A 21,843-nucleotide genomic window follows, 5' to 3' on the forward strand; every position below is an offset into this window, starting at 1 on the left:
ATAAAGTTAGCTACGACAGTATTTTGTGTTGCAGATGCTGTGTGTGTTTGAAAAAACGGTTGTGAGACTTTGGGTGTTAAAAACACAATATGGCCTTGTAGTATTATGGCACATTTGTTTTAATACTTCCCAGCCATAATAACTCTTATGATATGGCCTGCCACGATAATCATGCTATCGGCTCACTGCACGATATACGGACATGGCCTCGATAATGTTTATGTTAGCGGCTTATCTTATCCTATTCTGACCAACCGGAAGGTGTGGAAGAATAAGTAAAAAAGGACTTGGTTTCAAAGCCACACACCACATGTCGTTACTTTGCACTTTTTGTTAAAGCTGTTGGAAACTAGATTGCAAGTATCTATTGCCCTTTAAGGAATGAATGACTCTCAATACCCCTGTGCCAAATGTTTAATATTCATGTTTAACTTCTGTTAACAAAGGCCGACAGTCCATTCTAATCATTACTTTGGTTGTGTGGTTTTATTTGATTTATGTTTTCATTATTAAGATTTTCATATTTTTTTTCACATTTATTATCATTAAATCAGTGGCATAAAATGGTCTTAAAATGATGAGAATACAATTCATCTCAATTATTTCTGGGACGATATATTGTCCAACAAAAGTAGTTGTTAATTAAATGAATGCAACCTGGACCCAGATACAGTAAGCAGCAGGAAATGGATGGATGAATTAATCAATTGAAAAAGATGAATTCGTTCTAGTTTTTACAACAACCTACACTCTCATTCTGAGATGGGGAGCTTCCTAGCTACTGTATCTAGTAGTAGTGACTGTGTTTGCTGCAGGTCTGACGGTGCCGACAGCCTCCTGCAGCACAATCCTCTGACCAAAACAAATCATATTTTTTAGTTTGCAAGTGTGTTATGTCTCCCAGCAACCAGCAATCACATACTAATTGTTTGTTTTAGATGGATAGACAAGCACAAATCACCAAAGTCCCGTTAAAGGTTGGCTGGCCTCACTTTGTTTAGAGTTCAGAGCCACAGTGAAGAGTTCAGCTGCTGCTCCTCCACACTGAGAGGTCAGTGGCGACGATTTGAAAGCATCACTTTGGAGGTGTTCAAATCACGACACACTGAGGAGACTACGCCTCCCGGCCGTCCTGCCAGCTCCCTCGAGAAGAGCTGGAGGAAGCTGCTGGATAAAAGGACATCTGGCCTGTTCTGCTCGCCCTGCAGTCACCGTGACTCTGACCCAGAACAAGCCGCAAGTAGTCGGAAGGCCGGACGGATGTTCAACTCGACGATAATGACAGTGATGGGGTTGATTTTTGAATGCGAGTCTAATATCCGTCACAGTAGTCCAAACGTACCTGTCATAGTCCCCGTCGTCGATAGCCGTGCCAAACTCAATGAGGCCTTGGTCCAGTGTGTGCATCACAGTGTTGACGCCCTCCGTCAGGATCACATCTGTGTTCCCATCCACTCTTTCTAGATCCACAATGTCTCCCTGACAGAGCAAAGTGAAACCAGTTTAAAGTTAGAGAGACGGCTGTTGCAGTGGTGGAACGTAACCAAGTGCATTCACTCAAGTACTGCACTCAAGGACAAGTTATACGCTTCTAAAGAATAGATGCACTGTGACAGATTAAAGTACGCAACAGAATATAAAATACTTTAAACTGGGTCCTCCTCAACCAACTACGATAGCAAAATGCTACGTAAACATTAATGCATCGGTACTAATAATCAAATGATACAATACACAGTAATATAAAACTCACAGGAGACATTTTTACGCATCGAGTACTCTGATAGTTTACGTATATTTTGCTGATTATATGTAGATAATTATACTTTGAATCAGGACTTGCAGTATCTATCATGCAGTATCCTTAGTCACTACAAAAAAATAAATTCAAACGATGGACCACAAGAGCTTCCTCTGCCTGTTTTTCATTGTTAATGAGAGTGAAAGAAAAAGCAGAAATAAGAAAAAGTTTGAAGTGGAAACTAAGGTTTATTATTATTATTACTATTTTAACGGCATTTTGCCTTTATTCAAAGGGGAACGCCGCTGAGTCCGCACCTACAGGTCAGTTTATTCATCATAAGGAGAACTACCACCTGCAAAATAACCCTGATGATGTCACAGTGATGTCATTTGGCAGTAGAGGGTCAAATGAAAATATGAAAAAGGCCAGTATGACATTTTAATTGTGGAATCATATACTCGACACACTCACACTCACAAAGAGAGCAAAGCCTCACCTTGATCGGGAACATGGTGATGCTCTCTGGGCTGTCGATGCTGTACCAGATGCAGAGGTTTCCCCTGTTTTGAGCCACCACCACGTCGCTGCCGGGCACCCACTGGACGTAGGAGCAGAAACTCAGCAGCGTGGTCTTCAAGCCGGTGTCTATGTCATAGAGATGGAGCTGAGGTAGGAAGGAGAGGGAGGGAGATGCTGATTGTTGGTTTCATTATCAACAAAACGGAGTTTGTATGAGAAGATTGACACCGCTCTGAGTTCAGAAGATGGTTAGCTTAGCTTAGTTTAAGGATTGGGAGCAGTGGCAAACAGCTAGCCTGACTCAAAGATAACAAAATGTGTCTCCCAGCACCTGTAGCTAGCAGGTGTGTCGGTGTTCACTACAGGTGTGACGGTTCTGATTGAACAGCCTCTTGCAGAACATATCACTGTCAAAACAATCCCACTTTCAATTTACGGGTGTAGAACTTCTCCCGACAGACAGCATTCACATACAAAAACACTTTTAACGTAGACAACACGGTGATTATCCTCATCTTCCGAATCCCTGTGTTAAAATTTAAGTTCACAACGCACAGTTGAACTTCCAGCGGCTCCATGTGAATACTCACACTGCAATCTATTCTACTATACTCTTGATGAGTTGAGATTATGTAGATTCTATAAGCTACAGTGGCTCCCACAGCACTTAATATGTGTGTATGACAGACCGCCCGCTGTTGTAATCAGCTGCCTTAATATCTTCCCCCCTCCCCTCCCCCCACCATTTTTAATAACGCTGGATCTATAGTTTTACCCTGGAGCTCAGCCGGCCACGTTTTAATGCAGTGAGGAAGAGCAGCCTGTTGATTAGTTCACTTGGAAGCAAGTTTCAATTAAAGAAACATTTGTTATCCAACTTTCTTTTTTTTCATTTCTTACTGGTGGGAAGAGCTTTGAATGCAAATATGCAAAGAATGTGAAATTAATCATTTTCAGTCTGTTGCATTTGTATCCATTCTAAAGGGATAGTTTGGATGTATTTATGTGGGGTTGTATGAGGTACTTATCCATACTTCAGTGTATTACCTACAGTAGATGGCAGTCGACACGCCCCCAGTTTGGAGAAACAGACTGGAGTACCAGCACGGGAGCAAAGCAATGCAAGTCAAAAATCTATTTGAAGTGTTTTAGGTGTACGCTATACTTAGAATATTTTAACTGCTTTACTTTGCTGTCAACCAGCCCTTTCCGACTGGGAATTAAAGCTGTTGTATCCATCTATGCCCTTTCAAAGCCAGCGGACTCCATTGACAGAAGCAATTTTACATCTCAGAACACTGGAGTTGCTTGTTGACCGCTGCCTCGATCGATTAGTTTGTTTGTGTTATTGTGTGACCCCCTGTTATTAGTAACCCTTTAAAACACCAAAGTCACACAAGCGGGAGACCAGTGACTCCTATGTTCTTTGCGGTCAAATTACAGTTTTTTTTGTCAAAGGAGTTTGTGGCATTGAAGAGAGCATAGATAACAGCTTCAGTTCCCTGTCTGAAAGAGCTGTCCGACAACAAGGTAAAGCTGTGAAAATATTCTAAATATAGCGTACACTTCAACCGATATTGATTTTTTTTACATGTCTAACATATGTTTTGCTGCTGCTCCCCATCCAACGCAGCACATTGCTTAGCTTCCATGCCCGTACTCTTGTCTGTTTCTCCAAACTATGGGCGTACTGACCGACATCTACTGTAGCTAATACACGGACTATGGATACGTACCTCATACAACCCCACTTAAAAACATCCAAACTATCCCTTTAATAGACAGATGGCATGCACATCTAATATGTATGCACAATAGGTACTGAATTAAAGGTTTTGAATATATCTGTTGAGAAAAAACAACACATTAAAATCCAAGGTATTAAAGTCAATATTCTGACTAGAAACAGTTCAAAGTCAGGATTTCTGTCTGCAAACGAACCACAAAACCTTCGAGCGTCTAAAAAGAGGGAGAGTGATTACTTATTATTATCTTTCTGGTTCTAATTAGCCTCAAACTTCCAATATTTGGCGTATTGGAGATATTTCTTAAGTCACTTGTGCGCATTCATAAATATTTCCCAATCGGTGCCACTAAAGTTCTTTTTGTACCAAATTTTTACATTACAACCTGAAAAAAATAAAATAAGGGTGCAGCAATAATCCCCGAGGGATTCCCAATTACCAGAGTTCTCCATGTCATTGCCCCAGGGCATAGACATCAAACTGATGTATTAACCCCGGGGCAACAACTGACAGCAGCTGTCTGCCACTCTCATCTTGCACACAGCTTCTCAAAAAAAAGCTGTGGATCTCAAATCTGAGACCTTCTCTACATGTTTATTTTTTGGAATTGAAGTGGAAAATGGTGAAATGTATGTTTCTCCACTCAAATCAGTGGAACAAGATACAAGCAACTGAAAAACAAAGGAACTCTAGGATCAGGCAATGCTGTGCTTTTCTGTGTGAACCCTAAATGTAGTTTTGGGATAAACCAGCTTCCAGAGGGAGGACCTTTACTCTGTATGACTCTGGACAACGATGCAGACTGACTGAGACAGATTGATGGATGTTCAAACTGCTTGAAATGTCTTCATTATTAGAAAAATGTTATTCCTATTTCACGCTTGGCGGGCGTATTGCTGAGGACCCAAGGAAGCGCAGTGTAGAGTGCGAGCTCTTGAGATCTAGGGCACATGTTTATTATATTAGTAGTGTTATGAACACACCGTAGCGTATTGAGAGGGAAACCCTAGTCACTGTTACACCGCCGAAAGGCATGCTGGGTACAGCTCGGTCACAGTCGATGTTCGTGTGAGCTTTCGCACCCGAGTGACGCGTACACTTACTTAAAACCTAACTTTGCTAGGGGATGCCACTATGTCAGGGCAGATGTTTCACTCAGGACCCAAGGGTGTGAAGTTGTTTGGATGAGCCGCTCTCGAGCAACTCGGCCCGTTTTGAATGGGCACTGCACTGGTTTCTTAGAAGTAAAGAATAATTTTAGAAATAATTAAAATTAGATAAGAAGACAAACAAAGTGATTTATCCATCAAATGTCTGCATTTTTTAAGGCAATACAAATGAAAAATGTTGCTCGGTACATTTAACCATGACCCATCCTGGAGGGTTTTATGGGACCCCGCACAATTCTAAGTATATTTGAACGATTGGTAATTGGTCATTCTGGCTTCTTATAGTTATTTCACACATGCTAGTTTTGCTGCGTTTCTTTGCTCCTTATGTTGTCTGCCTTGTTTGCACTGTGTTAATGTTAAAAGTAGCATCATTGGCTCCACAGAAATGAAGTTTCATCCCTTCGGCGTGACAATAAAGTTATCTTGAGACTCCCCCCCCTGTGGCACCAACAGTTATTCTGAAATACTATCGTATCAACCTGGACGAGCAACACGCCTCCACAAAAAGCCACAAGACATTATTTGGGTGATGGACGTGGCAATAACTTTAGACAAGCCCCAACCAAGGTGGGGATTTTTCTACTTGACTCACTAATCATCATCTTATCTATCATCATGCCCTGTCTGCCCTTAAGGGCCTCTCTCCCATCATTTCCACTCCCACGATCCCTCAGGGCGCTGAGGTGTTTTATTCTCACCCGCAGCTTCTTGTCCCTGAACAGCAGTTTGCGTCCCGTCTCATTGAGCTCCAGCCAGTCAATCTTGGAGTTTTGGCTGATGGTTCCCAGATTGCAGCCCCCGGCCAAGTCCACTGAGGGGCAGAAGGAAAAGGACAGGTTTTTACTGAGCAGCAGTCAGACTGCTAGCATGACAGTGTCTCCGGCTAAAATTAGGTTTTTAATCAAGTTATAACCAAATCATTTTGTAATAATTATCTATGATTCTATCAGGCAGTGTCTCTACTTTAAAAAAACGTACCTGCCTCGGGGAACGAGTTGATATCATAAGTCTGCTGATACATCACCTTTTTTTAAATTAAAATGTAATATGGTCCAGGCAGTGTGGTCCACTTAATGGAAATTATACAGTTCAAGGATGATGTACTTCAGTTACTGTAGTTGTAGCAGTTTAATATTACGGTGATTAATCGTGTGTGAAAACTAGCTGTGTGGCTCAGTGTGTAAAACAAGACACACTAAATGATTTATGGAGAGAGAGAGAGAGAGAGAGAGAGAGAGAGAGAGAGAGAGAGAGAGAGAGAGAGAGAGAGAGAGAGAGAGAGAGAGAAGCACAACGGTGGCAGCATCATCAGCATCCGAAAGTGTTCAAAAGCTGCAGATTGAAGCTGTTCTCCAAATCAAAAGGCCTTTCACAAACCCACAGCACGTGTTTATCTGCAAGAGTTGACTGAGAAGCCACTAGCCAAGCTGTTCTTGCCTTGGAACTAAAAACTTTTTTGCATCTAAGGATAAGGCTGGAAATATTCAGCAATTTTCCTGTTATTTACAAATCCCACAGGAAGACCAAAAACCAACAATCAATTGATCCTACAAACAAGTGCTGTCAGCCGGATGCTCCTCTGTGCCAGAGAGCTCCATTGTAGTGCAAAAACTATAAGAAACACATTAGTGAGGCACACTGGGTGACATGTTCCTTCATCACCATGAACACACACACACACACACACACACACACTGTAGTTTATTGTAACTCAATCCTACATACACCGTCCTGCTGCTCCAAATACTCACTAGAGCAACCAATGTGGATTAATCCGCCGGTGAAAATAGTCCCCAACAAATGCACTAATTCCTCATGTAAGAGTTTATTTAAAAACTAGAATGAGCTTTTTTATATATATAAAAAAAAAAAAAAGAAACTATATATTTGTATTTTTACAGATCTACAGTAATAAGCAAAAGGGCTTGGCGCTGAGAGACATGGACAAGAAGACAAACAGACAGACTCGCACATTTTTGGTTTTGGCCTTTCGATAACAGACAATAAAGAACATTAACACTATCATTACATGTTACGTGAGATCTCGCAAAACGACATCTTTCAATTTCTGTAGAAATCAGCAGATTCAGTTTAAAGTACAGGTTGACAAACCATGATAGGGAAGTCAAATCTGAATTCTTATTGCACAAATGGCTACAATAGTCATGTGCACATCCACAGAATGCCATCGGGATACTGTAGATGCTGGATCCCAACAAATCCATGGATCCCTTTTCTTGCCTGAGACCTGAGCTGGGTCAACACTTTGCTGATAAAAGCTGAAGTGTGTGGTTATTTGTATATTGTATTTAAATTACTTAAGTAAAAATAGCAATGCCACAGTGTAAAACCAAAGTCATGTATTCAAAATTCTACTTAAAGAAACAAAGGTATTTATTATGCAGAATGGCATATTTCAAAATAATGTCTTCTCATTACTGATGCATTCATGTGTTCATCGCTTTAATGTTCCAGATGGGGCTAATTTTAATTACTTTATATACTGGTGGGTCGCTTGTGAATTTACCCCCGCAGATAGATAATAGCGTGTCTTATATTAAGCTATGATTTTACTGTATTTGTTGATTATATTTTGTATTATTCATCTGAATTTGGAAAAGTAACTTAAAGCTGTGGTGTGTAATGTATTTTTGGAACATTTTCGTTCAACATATTTGTTGAAATTGTCATTACATCCCGACAGCGATCAATAAATCAAATGCTCTGACAAACAAAAGAAATCTGGTATCTGTGGCGAGTGCAGGACTGTCATGAGCCCGTCCCATCAGTTCATCAGGCGACCTGCCTGTCTGAGCGCACTCTGCCCGTGCACAGAAATGGAAATACTCGAGCAAAGTACCTGAACATTGCACGGAACAACCGTACTTGAGTAAATGTACTTTCCATCGTACCAACACCACAGTGACAAGCACTCATTCTTACCAATGCAAATGGTCTTTATATCAATCAGATACGCAAGCTTCTTGTTGTCTTTAACTCCTCTCTGCTTCCTCTCATTCAGTCGGACGCTGCAAACACACACAAACACACCTTTAGTAAAAAAAAAAAAAAAAAAAATAGAAATTTGAATTTACACCGACTCAACATGTAAGTATTAAATCCAGCTTCCGCTCATTATAATTGGCTTCGGCTGCTGTTCAAATCCCAGGATACCCCTGATCATGATGTTGTCATGCCACAGCGTCCAGCCAGAGGCGAGCAGCAGACAGGGCATGCTGATAATCTGCAGGCATCAACTGCAGTCGGCCATTAGTCAGTCACCCGGGGACCGTCAGTCATGACACTACTGACAGGGCTGAATATTTTTAACATGGATGTGTGCCGACTAGCAGGCTGAGGCTCAACGACTCTTCGGAAGCCTCGCTGTGCCGACACCTGGGATTCATGCACAGCTCAATACAGCCATCTAATGGGCAGAGCTGGAAATACATATTAGGAATGATCAGGCAGCCGTGATGCTAGTGTTAGCAGCAAGTGTGTTTGAACTACATGCATAATGACTTTTGGAACCGGACACACCTGTTGAGGTGTTTCTTTCGAAAACCTACTTGACAGGGTGCATTTGTTTTGTGTGACTGGGTATACCTGATGAGGTGTTTCTTGACATGGTGCGTTTGTTTCGCGTGACTGGACCTACCTGATGAGGTGAGGGTTCATAAACTCGGTTCGGACTGATCCCAGGATCTCGTTGCTACTGTATTCCACCAGGCTCAGCTCCCCGGCGTTAAAAATCATACACACCTGAACCATCAAATACAGTCAAATGAAGCACAGTAGCTTGTAATATAAATGGAGCAGAGGTAACTGTAACTATACTCTACAATCCACTGCTCCTTAGCCAGTACTGTCTTGGCACTGCTGTAAACTTTATTGGAAAATCCCACAGATAGAAGTGTCTTGTGTACGTACCGATTCATTTTCAAAGAAGAACTTTTCATTTCCCCCTGAACCGGGCCATGGCACCTGAAGGGGAGGCAGCAGAGTGTATTGTGTGAAGGAAACAAGTAATCATGTACGTATCATACGTCCGGACAGGTTGGGACACAAACTTGAGGAGGTGAATAGATTTCGTTCAAGCTGTTCGAAGCAGCGAAGAATGACAGATTCTAATGAAAATACTACTGAAATAAGAACAACGTACGTCTTCAACGTTCTCTCCAAATTTTTCAAGGCTTTTGTCGCCACATTCAAAACTACATTCCTCTCTATTATATTAGCGTGTAGGCAGAAGTCTCAGAGGCAGATATTTTAAAACCTCAGCAGACAAACTCAAACATGCATTGGCTAGATATCTAAAAGTAAGTAAGAAAATATCTCATTTTGGTAACGCTTTAGATGAAGCTCCTTGTAATTAGCGTTACTTAATAGGTATTAAGGCCCCTGTAAGTCCTTATAAGATGCTTGTTAATGCTATAATGTGATAATAATACTATAAAAGCATTAATAATAACAACATCATAAACATGTTTATTGTTATATTATAAGATATGAATAAGTATTTATAAGAAACAGACTGGTACAAAATGTGATAAAAGCCTTATGAGCTTCTTATAATTGTTTTTAATCGGATTAGAAACACAGATATTTATATTATGTCATTGCTTTTTTTGTTGCTTTATTAAGATTATTATGTACTTAATCATGCATTTGTTAGTCTTAACTATGTACTTATTAACGGTTAAATATGCTTTTTGCAGCTACCAGATCTAAAGCGAGAACAATACCTTATTAAGGATAATAAATCCTTTATTATGCACTTACTAATACTTAACTATGCTTTTCGCAGCTCCCCCAACTGGAATGAGTGCTACATGTGGTTTAAGTTTGATTAAATGTGAATAAAGAATTACATATAATACAATGTTTTGTCTTATAATCTAATGATAAACATGTTGGTGACGCTATTATTAATACTTGTATAGTCTTATTAACACATAATAGCGTTAATAAGCATATAATAAGGTCCCATAAGGGCCTTATTACCCATTAACTAACGCGTATTATAAGGACCTGATTATACAGTGTTAACGTTTAGCTTCTTTGGTGTGATTTAGGTGAAGTGACCCCTTAAGTCCTACCTCGCTCAATTTATTTGTCAGCAGGTCTCCCAGAAGAAGAGTATCGGAGGTGTGGGCCACCAGGTAGCGATCTTTGCCCATGATTTTGACTTCTTCTATCTCATAACCATGATAGGACTTCAGGACCACTCGCGTTCCTGAAGAGAGGTTCCTCACTATCACCTAGAGAGGAAAAAGGGGATTAATACAGGAACGAGGAGGAGACAAAAATGCAAATAAAGAAACAAATAAGACATTTTCATTTGTATTGTATGAACGACTTGATGAATCAGCACAATAAAACTGTACTGGCCATGGTCTATATGCAAGTTTATTTAGCTAAGTTAGCTAATATATACGTATATATATATATATATATATATATATATATATATATAAGTTTGTTTAGCTCATCGCTCACAACAGGAAAGAGAAAAAAAAAAAAAACTACTGAATGTTTGGTCAATCCTTAAGATTGATACAAATACAATAGGTTTTACTTTTTTAAATTTGAAACATTCCCTTTACTGGTCCATGTAACTCATCAATTAATTAGAAAATCCAAAGACACTGTGATTGTTTTCAAAACCTTCATTTCTGTTCTCCCTTTCTTAACTTTGAAATTGAGATAGTGGACTGTTGTTTGCATTATAATTAATTCAGTCTGAATTATTGCTATTGCACAATCAGCTGGCTATTTCCAATTTCATATCATATTAATTGGCAAGTGGCAGAGACCAAAGTGAGGGCTGGAATTGCTTATTTGGTCCCGAGTCCTACTCGTTGCTTGGGAAATTAAAGATACTTCAGCTTTGTGGGTTCAGACAAATATTTGCATTTTCTTCTGGCTGTCTCTACCTGGCTCAGGCCAACGTAGGTCATCTCAAACTTGTTCTTATAGATGGCTCTACGCAAGCAGCAGTCAAACAGCTCCACTCCCCCACACAGCGTTCCCTGTCAACACACAAGCACACACAAAATAAATCAAATCTCCACTGAAGAAGTAAAGAGCAAAAGGCTGTTAAAAAGTCACACTCTGGATTTCAAATAATACGTGATAGATAAAGCACGCACAGCGCAGAGGCGTGATCCGTCTTTCTTCCAGGCCAAGCTGGTAATGGTGTAGAGGTTGAGTATCTCTTTAGGCTTGGCTTCGTCCCACATGCCTCTCCTGGGAGCCCAGTTAAACACCCGCAACCTAGGGAGGAGAAGTGTTGAAGAAAATCATCATATAACTTAGGATTGAACTGAACACATTTTGGCTTCACAAGTAAACAGTTTATATAACGTGTTATGTAAAACACATTCTGGCTCATAGAAACATTCTTAGGAAGTGATTAGGAAGCGCCAGACAAATTGTAATAAATCTCTCCAATCTTACCAAAACATTTCCCGTAAAAGAGTCGTGTGTTCTGCCAAAAGGTTACCTTGACCCAAACAAAGTCATGAGAACATGCCATAATGAGATGTGCTTTGTTTTTGCTTCAACGGACTGGTTTGATTGGTGGAAAGTAACTTAAGGGGGGTGAATCTTGACTATAAAAGTGATCTGTGAAAAGTAATACATTTGGATTTGTTTTTCGATATGCTAAACTGGTTGATGTTGGCTTGATCTTATTAAAACACTTCCCGCTGGTTGCAGACTTCAGTTCGCCGTCTCTTCTCATCATTTTGCCACAACAGAAGCAACTGGCTGAGCCTTATACAAATGATCTGAGTGTTTAAGCTGATAGGTATCACACGGTACTGTCTTCGCATCGACTGAGAGACCGCATACTGACCGGTCGTAGCTGCCGAACACAACCGACTGCCCGCCGGGGCTGGTGGCGGCCACGGTGAACTCCCTCTCGGTCCGGTCGCGGCCGTAGTCAAAGGTCTGCAGGACGTGGCCCTCTCTTCCGTAGGCCACCACCTTCTTGTCACAGCCGCCCACCATGATGCTGTTTGCGGCCCAGGCCAGGGCGTAAGGTGGGCACGGGTGCATCAACAGCTTACCCTGAGTGTGTGTGTGTGTGTGTGTGTGTGTGTATTTGTAAATACAAATGTATACCATAAATGTGCAGCAACAGCATAGAGAACCAAAGTGGTGATGAGTGTAAACGTTAAGTACCTGAGACTCCCCGGAGCCTTCGTCATCAAAGAAGTAACGCACGACTGTCCCATCGGCGTGTCCAGACAGGATGCCTTTACCTGAGACACTGACACGGAACAGATGAATAACACTGACTGAGTGCACCACAGAAGAAGATAATATATAAGTATGTAATTTGTTGGCATTTTGAGGAACAGGTCAGTCAGCATGCAGTTTTTCTACTTTTTTCCCAGCAAATGTTTTTGGGAGTTACAAACCACCTCATACTGACTGATCATAAATATATATATGATTATGTATTCACTTGGATGCCAGTGAGATGACACAGGACTCGGTGCCGTAGATGGTGGATGACTTGTTTGTCTGAGTGTTGGCGAGGCGAACCTATGGAAAAGTCAGGAGGAAAAAAAAAGTATTTAAATGTGCAAAATTGTATTTATCGTTTGACCTAAAACAGCTTTGTAATGCTAATAGAAGGCAGATAGCAGTAATTGCAACTCTTCAGTTTCTGTATAACATAATGGCCACAAATGATTTGAACTCAAAGAAGTCATTGTTAAGCCAAAAAGCGTAAGTCTCAACAAGGTGAAAACACGTCTGGCACTCTTTCTGTCTGCTATCCTGCTGATACGTCTGTCATACTACCAATCCTAATATTCTAATACATGAACAAAATATATACAAACTGTAAGAACTGTGTGAGAACGTGTTGCTGACTTACCTTGCCGTCCACTAATCCATAAACAATTGCATGCTCTGCAGGCCAAAGCAAGCAAGCCACAGCGTTCTGCAATACAGGGAATAAAATGTTGCATTAAAAAAAAGTCGTCAGAGAGTCAAATTTCCTACCAGGAAAAATAGCTCTTCTGACACTCACACCAGCCATTCAAGTCACTTCTGAAGCAAAGATATTACATTACATGAAACGCACACGGTTCACTGCCAGAGCAAAGCGTCTACTGCTGTTTACTCACGGTCTGGACAAATTTGTTGCAAATGGCTTTCTTGTCCCCCCTAGGAGAAAAAGATAACACTGATTACACAAGTATTTTTGTGTGCATTAGACATCAAAAAAATGAAGGTTAATATCGGAGGTGAAACCAGTCACGGGACGTTACCAATCCTCCCCGATTCTGTAGACAAAGATGATGTTGTCGGACTGGCCGATGGCGATTTTGGTGGAGTCCGGTGAGAACGCCAGGTCTTTGACAACGTAGCTCTCTTTTCCGTACTGACAAAAAGATTGCGTTGGATTATTATTGACACACAACCTGCAGATTAATTCACAAGGCAACACAGAAGCAAGTCAAATTTGCTGAGTAAAGAAAATATTTGTCATCTTCAGTCATTTTTCTGTTGTTTGTTTGTTGTTTCTGTTGTGTAAGCCTTTGGCTTCTTGACCTCCCCTGTCACGTTTCTTATTTTTTAATCATCTGGATTTTATACAGTCTTATGTGCGTGCAAATAAAAATACATTACAATGGAAAAAAATGAAATGTCTTTTAATTAGAAATGAGATCTTGGTGGGGGACATACAATATTCCTCTCACACAAACGTAAATCCACACTTTTTACAGCAGAAGGAAGGACAGGAATATAAAACCTGTCGCCATGGGCAGTACGCACATTAAAAAATGGCACTGATTTTCTATTCATTTTAAGGGACAGCAAGACTTTGTCTTATTTTTTCTTTAGCATTGTTAAGTTGTTGTTTTATGTGTTGCGCCTTGCGTTTGGTGTCGTTTTATTCTCTGTTTGTTCACCTTAATCTCACAAAACTCTTATAATACATGCAACCCTATTTATTAGACAACATCAGACTGGCTGCCCTCCTGACTCACCTTGGAGTCTTGGGGTTTGGTGGAGAATTTGTCCCTCCTCTCTCCCTGCTCATCATACAGTAGCACCACTCTGTCAACAGTGCAAACTGCGAACTTGGTGTTATTCGGTGCCCAGGCCATGCATGTCACTTTGGCAGCACCCTCCTGTGAAGGAAGGCAGAGAAAACAGACACAAGTGATAACTAGCCGATGCCCTTAGCCGAGCGTTTATTCGGCTGGCTTAAGCTAACCGTAACCCGATACGTCCCATTAAATTGTGTAGGACAGGGGGCCACACTCCATAGAAGATTCAACTGTTTTAACTGTTAACGATGATGTAATTTGTCCAATGCTGATACATGACTTTTGACTATGCCCGAATCATTAAGACTCAGTCTGCGGTTGATTTGGATCATTCACGTTGACAGTCACACTTTTAAACTGATGTTGCTCTCCAGCATCATTAGCTAGCATTAGCTAACTTGTCACTGAACTTACCTGGGGTGTTAATAGGGTTTTAAGATACTTCAGTTGCATCTTTCGGAAGTCTTTAGGAAGCTCGTACGGGGAAGAACGGTATTGGTGTTGAGATGAAGTACAATCTTTAGATTGTGGTCATTTTGTTGACCAGCTCCGAGATAGCAGCTAACAAGGAGGACATCTTTGTAGTAAACATAACTGCGATCTCCCTAGTTACCGCGGGGCGGGGGCTTGTGATGCATTCATGGCTATGGGGAATGTCAGATGTTCCAAAATAGTTTGTTATTATAGGTTTATTTTAATTAATAGGTTATTCACTATCACAGAAAGGGGATCAATACATGTATGTCGATTCAAGACTAAAATCTGGATGTTAGCAATATTTTAAATACAGTCTTTAAGGCTTTTCATAGGCTCAGTGTTGCCAAAGCTATGGTCGCTGTCACAATTATGTAGCGAGCTATATAATACCAAACACAAAAGTACAATGTTACGCCTGTATGTTAAAGTCATGGATCTTCCAAAATTCGTATGCGAGTAAGTCCTTATTCTAAACGTCTCTGTGGCCACGATTTCATCTTCACGAAGACAAAATGTTCTGGAGATGCCGGGGATTGAACCCGGGGCCTCATACATGCAAAGCATGCGCTCTACCACTGAGCTACATCCCCTTCCATGCAGGTGTGAGTCAGACGTATTACATTTATAGCAACATATGTCTCACTATTGTTTTTATTTGCCTACATAGGTATACAAACGTGTTTTTCATTATTCGGGTCATTCGTCTCATTCAGGGTAGGAAATTTACATATTTTTTAGGGGGCAATTTTTGCCCCCACTGACTGAAATCCAGGGGCATTTAAAAAAAATTTGGGGCACTTTTTGAAACTTGTGAAATAACATTTAACCTTTGTTCAAAATAACAAATATACTTATTTAGGCTTACAGTATATGAGCAATTGTCATCAAATGGCAATAAGACTATTAAGCAGTAGTCTACAGATTCAAAGTGTTTTCTTAGAGTTTTTGAACAAAAAACTAACATAAATCAGACAATCATATTCAATTTTATTCTTATTTATTTGTGGTTATTTATTGTTATTATTAAATGTTTTAAACAACTATTAACAATTATTAAGTCAACGATGCATTGATTACATATACATCAGTCATTGTATGGAAATATTGAGAAAGATGTTTTTGTAGCACCTCAAATATTGTGATATTACCCATTTTTGTCCTGAACATATGCATTAGTCATTGTATGGAATTTTTGAGAAAAACATTTTTATAGCACCTTAAAAATTTAAAAAATGTGCCATTTGAAGGTACAAATTCAGTTCAGAGTTTTTGCTTCGTAAAATATCTTAATTGACTGTCAGTCAGGTATTATTCATTTCCGACAACCCTCAAATCAAAGAATAAAGACACTTTGCGCACAATTTAGGTGTATTTTCCCTTTAACTCACAAGATGCAGGTAGCTTGTTTTATACTTAATGTGAATATAATTCATTTAATCTAATTCCCATTATGCAATATGTATACTTTTTTGGCATCTTATTCTGAAAACCGGATATTCGTCTGAAGAACCCGGATGTTGTCTCACGTTAATCTTTCCGCTAGCTTTCAAGTCCTTCCCTCGCTCCCGATCTGCGCCGTTTGAATGAGTTTACCGTGAATTTCAGCATATAGGTGCATTAACATGTAAGTGTCTGCTGAGTTGACCGCAGTCTCGCAGTCACAGGTCTGATTAAGAAGCGCTCCATTTATTTATTTGTTTAGAAAGTTCGGTTCTTCACGCACACGCAACGTCAGTCAAGGCGAAAATCAAAAACATTCTATGGCAACTGGACTGGGTCATATAGGCTACGATGTTTTTGACAAGTTCATTAAATTATCATTATTATTAGTGGAAATTATGGGGGCATTTTTTGCCCCCTTCCTAGTGATATCAGGGGCAAAATTATATTTCTTAGGGGCATTTTTGCCCTTTGCCCTCGTGTATTTCCGACGCTGGTCTCATTTAGCCTAGTCCTGTCAGGATATAGTTTCAGCAAATACAAAAGTATTTTTTAAATACAAGTTACCTACTGATCTTTTAAGAAAGTCCAATATGGTCTCTTTGTTACCCCCTTTTTTTCGTGCATGGATGTTTGGAGCAAATTTTAAATTCATATAATAATTTAAAATTAAAATTTTAAGCTGTTACATTCTTTTAAGTTCTTTTTAGCTCTTATATTTGATAAGAGAGGAACAGAATAAGGATGGGATGCACGTTTACTGAAATGATTAGCTTTGCCCTCGCCGATAAATTGGAGCCCAAGACAAATACAGTGTATCTTATCTTATCATATTTGGTCTTATCTTATCTTAATTGCTTTGTTTTTAAGTGGGTTATCCATCACCAGAACTATGTCTCATGTCTTTGAATGAGTTATTACTCAGAGAGGGAGCATGAAGTTTGACGCAAATTAGTGTTATTACCACAATATAAATCAAAAAGAGTATTATGCACAATGGGCGATGGCCCCATTTCAGAATTATGTAAATTACATTATTGAGATTGTAATTATTGGGTTAATGCATTAATGTGTATATCAATGCATTTTCCCATGAGGATCAATAAAATCACTTCAAAACCCACGTTTTATTTGTTTATTATAATTTGTATTATTTATCTAAATCTGAAACTAGTAATTTAAGTTGTCAAATAGAGTAGAATGTACAATCTTTGTTTATGAGATGGAGTGGAGTAGTAGTAGCAGAAACGAGAAATACTTAAGTAAATCCATCTATCTATCTATATGTCTGTCTGTCTGTCTGTCTGTCTGGCTTTTATTTTGAAATTCCTCGGCGGAAATGCAGTGCGTACTACGTCAAACATGCAGGTCCAACAAGCAGGCCGACTTCCACACTGCTGCCGGCGTGTGTGGAACACTTTTCTCTCCACGTGCCGTCCGACTAACCAGTAAATGATCGAACTAAACTCGTTTTTTCGTGTAATTGTTCCCTCATTTACACCAAATTCAAGAATACGCCGACAGACATTTGCTCGGCGGTCAAATTCGGTCTTAATCGGTAGTTTTTTTCGACTCTCATCTTACCTCCCCTGCTTCCTCGCGCGGTGTGTTTCACGTGGAGACCTAGGGCATCACTACTCTAAAACATCCATCAATTTTCCGGTTACAGCGGTTAGCATTAGCTATCTGAGAGAAACATGTCAAAGATGGCAACCTTGATTCTAGAGGACGGGACAGCGTTCAAGGGGCTCCTTTTTGGTGCAGATGTGACAGTTTCGGGAGAAGTTGGTACGTCCCTTTTAAGCTAACTTATAACTTCCATTTATGAACGTTACTGCTGCTTCAGCTAGCTCATACCCGACTGCGTAGATCCACGTGCATAAATAAATTGATAAATTGCTGACTTCACGTTAGCTTTTGGGTTATGTGTTCTTTTAGATATAATGTGCCACGAGTCGAGTTGCAAAGCGCCAAACCCCCTTCACAAAAAGTAGCAATACTCCCTTCAATTTACAGGAACGTGTAGCCATAGCACAACTTCCTTCCACGTCTGTTAATTAAACGTTGCGTTAGCTACAGTTGTTAATTAAGCATGCGCACTCCACCTGACATTACCCCTCTATATTGTAAATGTAATTTACAGATGAACTATCAATCAGATTTAGAGGTCAGTATCTTTACAGCTTTACCTGCTGTTCTACCACCTGTGGTATGTTTTGTCAGGCGGATTTGTAAAAGAAGGTATGACGGGAACTACTTCTTGAAAGTTGAACTGTGCTGGAATAAACGCAGCTCAACGTGGGGCAGGAGTACCGAATTACAGAGGCGGCAATATTTGGTACGATGCCGAACTTTGCTCTGTGACGCATGTGCTTGTCTGAGGGGCAGAATTATAGTGATGGAATTTCCCGTGTAGTTTGGCGGGACACCGGACACACACAACGGCCTGGTATCTTTATTAGAGTCCCTCACATATGTGCCAGGCCCAGTTGTATTACAGAACTACAAGTAGATCGGTACTAGTAGTAGAATAAATAACAAAGATGCACCGATATCTGATATTGGATCGATGTACTGACTCAAATAGCTGGATTGGGAATCGTTGACAATGGGGCCGATCCATTACATTCTTGTGTCTATACTTTATACATGATATACTGGAATTTTAATTCCTGTAATGTCCAATTTGTTGATGCATTAAAAAGGTTTACACCTGAAGTTTAATCCTTTACCAAAGTACTGCGGCACTATTTATTATTTAAAAAATGGAAGAACCATTCAATACATTCAATTCGATGTTTATTTCTTACATTTTGTTTTACAAAATTTGGAATGTAAACGAATGATCCCAGTCACTTCCACACAGTGGGGTTGGGGCGTCCCTATTTAAAAATGACCATAAACCTGAATTGTCTGCCAGTCTCAGCAAAATATTCAACATATGCAGACAAGTACGGCTTTTCCTTCTGTTTTGTTTTGAGCAAATGATTTGGGATTCACTCCGACACACTGTCTGAATTCTGGTGTCAGCGATTTACAAATACACTTTGTGTTACATGTTTAAGCTTAACTCAAATATAACTGATTGATTTGTGTGTCCAGTGTTTCAGACCGGTATGGTGGGCTACCCCGAGGCTCTTACTGACCCATCATACCGCTGCCAGCTGCTGATCCTCACCTACCCTCTGGTGGGCAACTATGGTGTGCCGCAGGACGAGGAGGGGGAGTTTGGCCTCAGCCAGGTGGGCAACAATACATCACTTGTGTGTTGGACGATAAGGACAACGGACGAATCGGGATCTAACTTTTTGTCTGTGATGATAGTGTCTCTTTTCCTCGTACCAACACCGCATGGTGACGCGTTTTCTTGTACTCGTGTTGTCTTGCTCAGTGGTTTGAGTCGTCAAAGATCCACGCTGCAGCTCTGATTATCGGAGAGCTGTCGGAGAGTCCCAGTCACTGGAGTTCAGTCAAGTCACTGGACCAGTGGCTCAAAGAGCAAGGTGTTCCTGGATTACAAGGTCAGGAAATCCAAGTCTAAATGGACTAATGCTAATTAATGAATGCAGAATTAAATGCATCATTTGATAGAGTTGTAACATGACATGTCCAAAACAATCGGAGATAAAAACACAAGACCTCAACGACACATTTTAGATTATCTGTCGTTTCTATGTTCTCCAGGCATTGACACCCGCCGTCTGACCAAAAAGATCCGAGAGAAGGGCACCATGTTGGGGAAGCTGGTTGTGGACGGGACTCCTGAGGACAGCATTCCCTTTGATGACCCAAACAAGAGGAACCTGGTTCAGGAAGTCTCCATGAAGGTAACCCACCCAGATGCTTCAAAACCTATTTTAAATTTGAGACTTTGAACTCATTAAGTGCCCTCTAACTAAATACTAAATTCTGTGCAGGAAAAAGATCACACAGGTTTGAAGTAAAGAAATCAAACGGATTAATTCGATTGTTCTTGTCTTAATACACGCAAATAATACAGCGAACGGCCCTTGTTCTGACCCAGACCAGTATATCTGATTACTTCTCTTTTGTTCGTGTCCAGGAGCCCCGGGTGTTCAACCCCAGCGGTAGCTTGCGCATCACAATGGTGGACTGCGGCATCAAAAACAACCAGATCCGCTGCCTGGCTCAGAGGGGCGCCTGTGTTACCGTCGTGCCCTGGGACCACCCGCTGGACAGCGCAGGTCAGTCACACACCTCTACTGCCGATACCGGACTTCATTTTGACTTCAATGCCGGATATGAGGGAAATAGGTTCACGGGGGCAACAAAACTCCACAGTATGTTGCAAGATGTCAGCATAATTATGGCAGGTTTTCACAATTTTTTTTAGAGATAAAGGGATTTATAGCTGCTTTAGACACTGCAAGATTAAAAGTTGTATGCAACAAATAAAGTAGAAAGTAGAATCTCTGCAACAAATAAGGATCTGGAAAGTGAGTTTGTCTCCAGCCAGACTCAGGCAGTAGGAGGCCGTTATTGTTCACATATATAGACCTTTTTTTCACAGCCGACGTCATTTGTTCCCGCATGTTGGCAATGGAAGTGGTGTTGCTAACGTATTCTACTCACTCATGATTCGCACACAGGTCTGGAAGGTCACTTTATTTAGGTTGCGTTCGTGTACTTTGGTGGTTAAGGCCCAAAACGAGCTGAACGAGTTCTACTGTCACTTTGAAAGACTATGAGACAGTCCTGACCCCATGGCCCCATCCACCAGGTCCCCCTCCCCCAACTCAGAAGGGGCCCATGCCTCACAACCATCCATCCCAGGGTTCTCTATTAACATATACTTGTTTTAACATACTCTTGTTTACCATATTTCATTGTTTTAAATGATATCTTATTATATTGCACTGTTAACTGTTGCGCACCAATCAAGCTTCCTTGTATGTGTAACGTACCTGTCAGTAACAGTTTATGATCATTTATTGCACTCTGCCGTTCCTCTGTTGCCTAACGGTGTCCACACACGTACGTACATCATCATTGTTTACCGACAGTAAAAGGGTCTATAGACGGTGTGATATAGTTGTCCACCCCTCAGTGGTAACACGGGCATCGTTTATCTTTTTCCTTTGTCTTTTTCTAGATTTTGATGGTTTGTTCATGAGTAACGGTCCCGGGGACCCCGAATTCTGTCAGACCACCGTCGACAACGTGAGGAAGGTGGTCAGCGTGGAACATCCCAAGCCGGTTTTCGGCATTTGCCTCGGACACCAGCTGCTCTCTTTAGTCATTGGATCGAAGACCTTCAAGATGAAGTGAGTACCTCGTACTGCACAGTCTACTGCAATTGTGTACTTCCTCAGTTTCATCGAACAAAGTTGTTTTGCTCTGATTTTATACCACAATGTCTGTGTGAAGAGCTTTTATCTCCATCTCATTTTTGTTGCAATTTTTGAAGCTCTCAAACAATGCTGAATCAATCAGTCGATACATTTATTGTTTTAATGAGCAAAGTGTCCAATTTGACTTCATTTTGAGCGTCCTGCTGATGTAAACTCACGCCTGGAGATCAGTCGGTCTCTAATCAAGCTTAGAGAAGATTTTTAGATCAGGACAAAGACAGAAATGTGCCCTCAGTGACCTGAACCAGGGACCCTCTTCAAAACCTGTCTACACTATCTAGAAACAGACATTCATGCCCC

The 21,843-nt window shown here is 40.6% G+C and overlaps 2 protein-coding genes and 1 non-coding gene across 4 annotated transcripts in view; 1 reads left to right on the forward strand and 2 right to left on the reverse strand.

Annotated features, from left to right (window-relative positions):
* The window catches only part of ift172 (intraflagellar transport 172), a 42,593-nt gene extending 27,752 nt beyond the window's left edge, over positions 1 to 14,841 (reverse strand). Inside the window, exons 1-17 of one of the 2 annotated variants that reach the window (XM_031861520.1) lie at positions 14,669 to 14,707; positions 14,192 to 14,335; positions 13,469 to 13,581; positions 13,325 to 13,364; positions 13,072 to 13,137; positions 12,655 to 12,734; positions 12,369 to 12,456; positions 12,040 to 12,254; positions 11,333 to 11,456; positions 11,117 to 11,212; positions 10,280 to 10,441; positions 9,111 to 9,164; positions 8,839 to 8,942; positions 8,124 to 8,209; positions 5,879 to 5,991; positions 2,241 to 2,408; positions 1,343 to 1,479 (exon numbers count right to left, since the gene is read on the reverse strand). In XM_031861520.1, the coding sequence (XP_031717380.1) occupies positions 1,343 to 1,479; positions 2,241 to 2,408; positions 5,879 to 5,991; positions 8,124 to 8,209; positions 8,839 to 8,942; positions 9,111 to 9,164; positions 10,280 to 10,441; positions 11,117 to 11,212; positions 11,333 to 11,456; positions 12,040 to 12,254; positions 12,369 to 12,456; positions 12,655 to 12,734; positions 13,072 to 13,137; positions 13,325 to 13,364; positions 13,469 to 13,581; positions 14,192 to 14,335; positions 14,669 to 14,707 (1,829 nt within the window). Of the gene's footprint in view, positions 1 to 1,342; positions 1,480 to 2,240; positions 2,409 to 5,878; positions 5,992 to 8,123; positions 8,210 to 8,838; positions 8,943 to 9,110; positions 9,165 to 10,279; positions 10,442 to 11,116; positions 11,213 to 11,332; positions 11,457 to 12,039; positions 12,457 to 12,654; positions 12,735 to 13,071; positions 13,138 to 13,324; positions 13,365 to 13,468; positions 13,582 to 14,191; positions 14,336 to 14,668 lie in introns of both variants that reach the window. The other variant, XM_031861519.1, reaches the window with a different exon arrangement.
* A 408-nt stretch (positions 14,842 to 15,249) lies between these two features.
* Positions 15,250 to 15,321, reverse strand: trnaa-ugc (transfer RNA alanine (anticodon UGC)). Its single transcript has one exon. It is a non-coding gene; the product is annotated as a tRNA-Ala (tRNA).
* Positions 15,322 to 17,532: 2,211 nt separating this feature from the next.
* cad (carbamoyl-phosphate synthetase 2, aspartate transcarbamylase, and dihydroorotase) overlaps positions 17,533 to 21,843 on the forward strand; it is a 23,524-nt gene continuing 19,213 nt past the window's right edge. The window contains exons 1-6 of the mRNA XM_031861618.1: positions 17,533 to 17,959; positions 19,274 to 19,413; positions 19,563 to 19,692; positions 19,856 to 19,998; positions 20,235 to 20,376; positions 21,285 to 21,456. Coding sequence (XP_031717478.1) covers positions 17,869 to 17,959; positions 19,274 to 19,413; positions 19,563 to 19,692; positions 19,856 to 19,998; positions 20,235 to 20,376; positions 21,285 to 21,456 — 818 coding nt within the window. The 5' untranslated portion in view covers positions 17,533 to 17,868. The remainder of the gene's footprint in view (positions 17,960 to 19,273; positions 19,414 to 19,562; positions 19,693 to 19,855; positions 19,999 to 20,234; positions 20,377 to 21,284; positions 21,457 to 21,843) is intronic.

The sequence above is a fragment of the Anarrhichthys ocellatus genome, unplaced genomic scaffold (genome assembly GCF_004355925.1).
Source record: "Anarrhichthys ocellatus isolate YVR2014 unplaced genomic scaffold, GSC_Weel_1.0 scaffold25, whole genome shotgun sequence".
NCBI lineage: Eukaryota > Metazoa > Chordata > Actinopteri > Perciformes > Anarhichadidae > Anarrhichthys > Anarrhichthys ocellatus.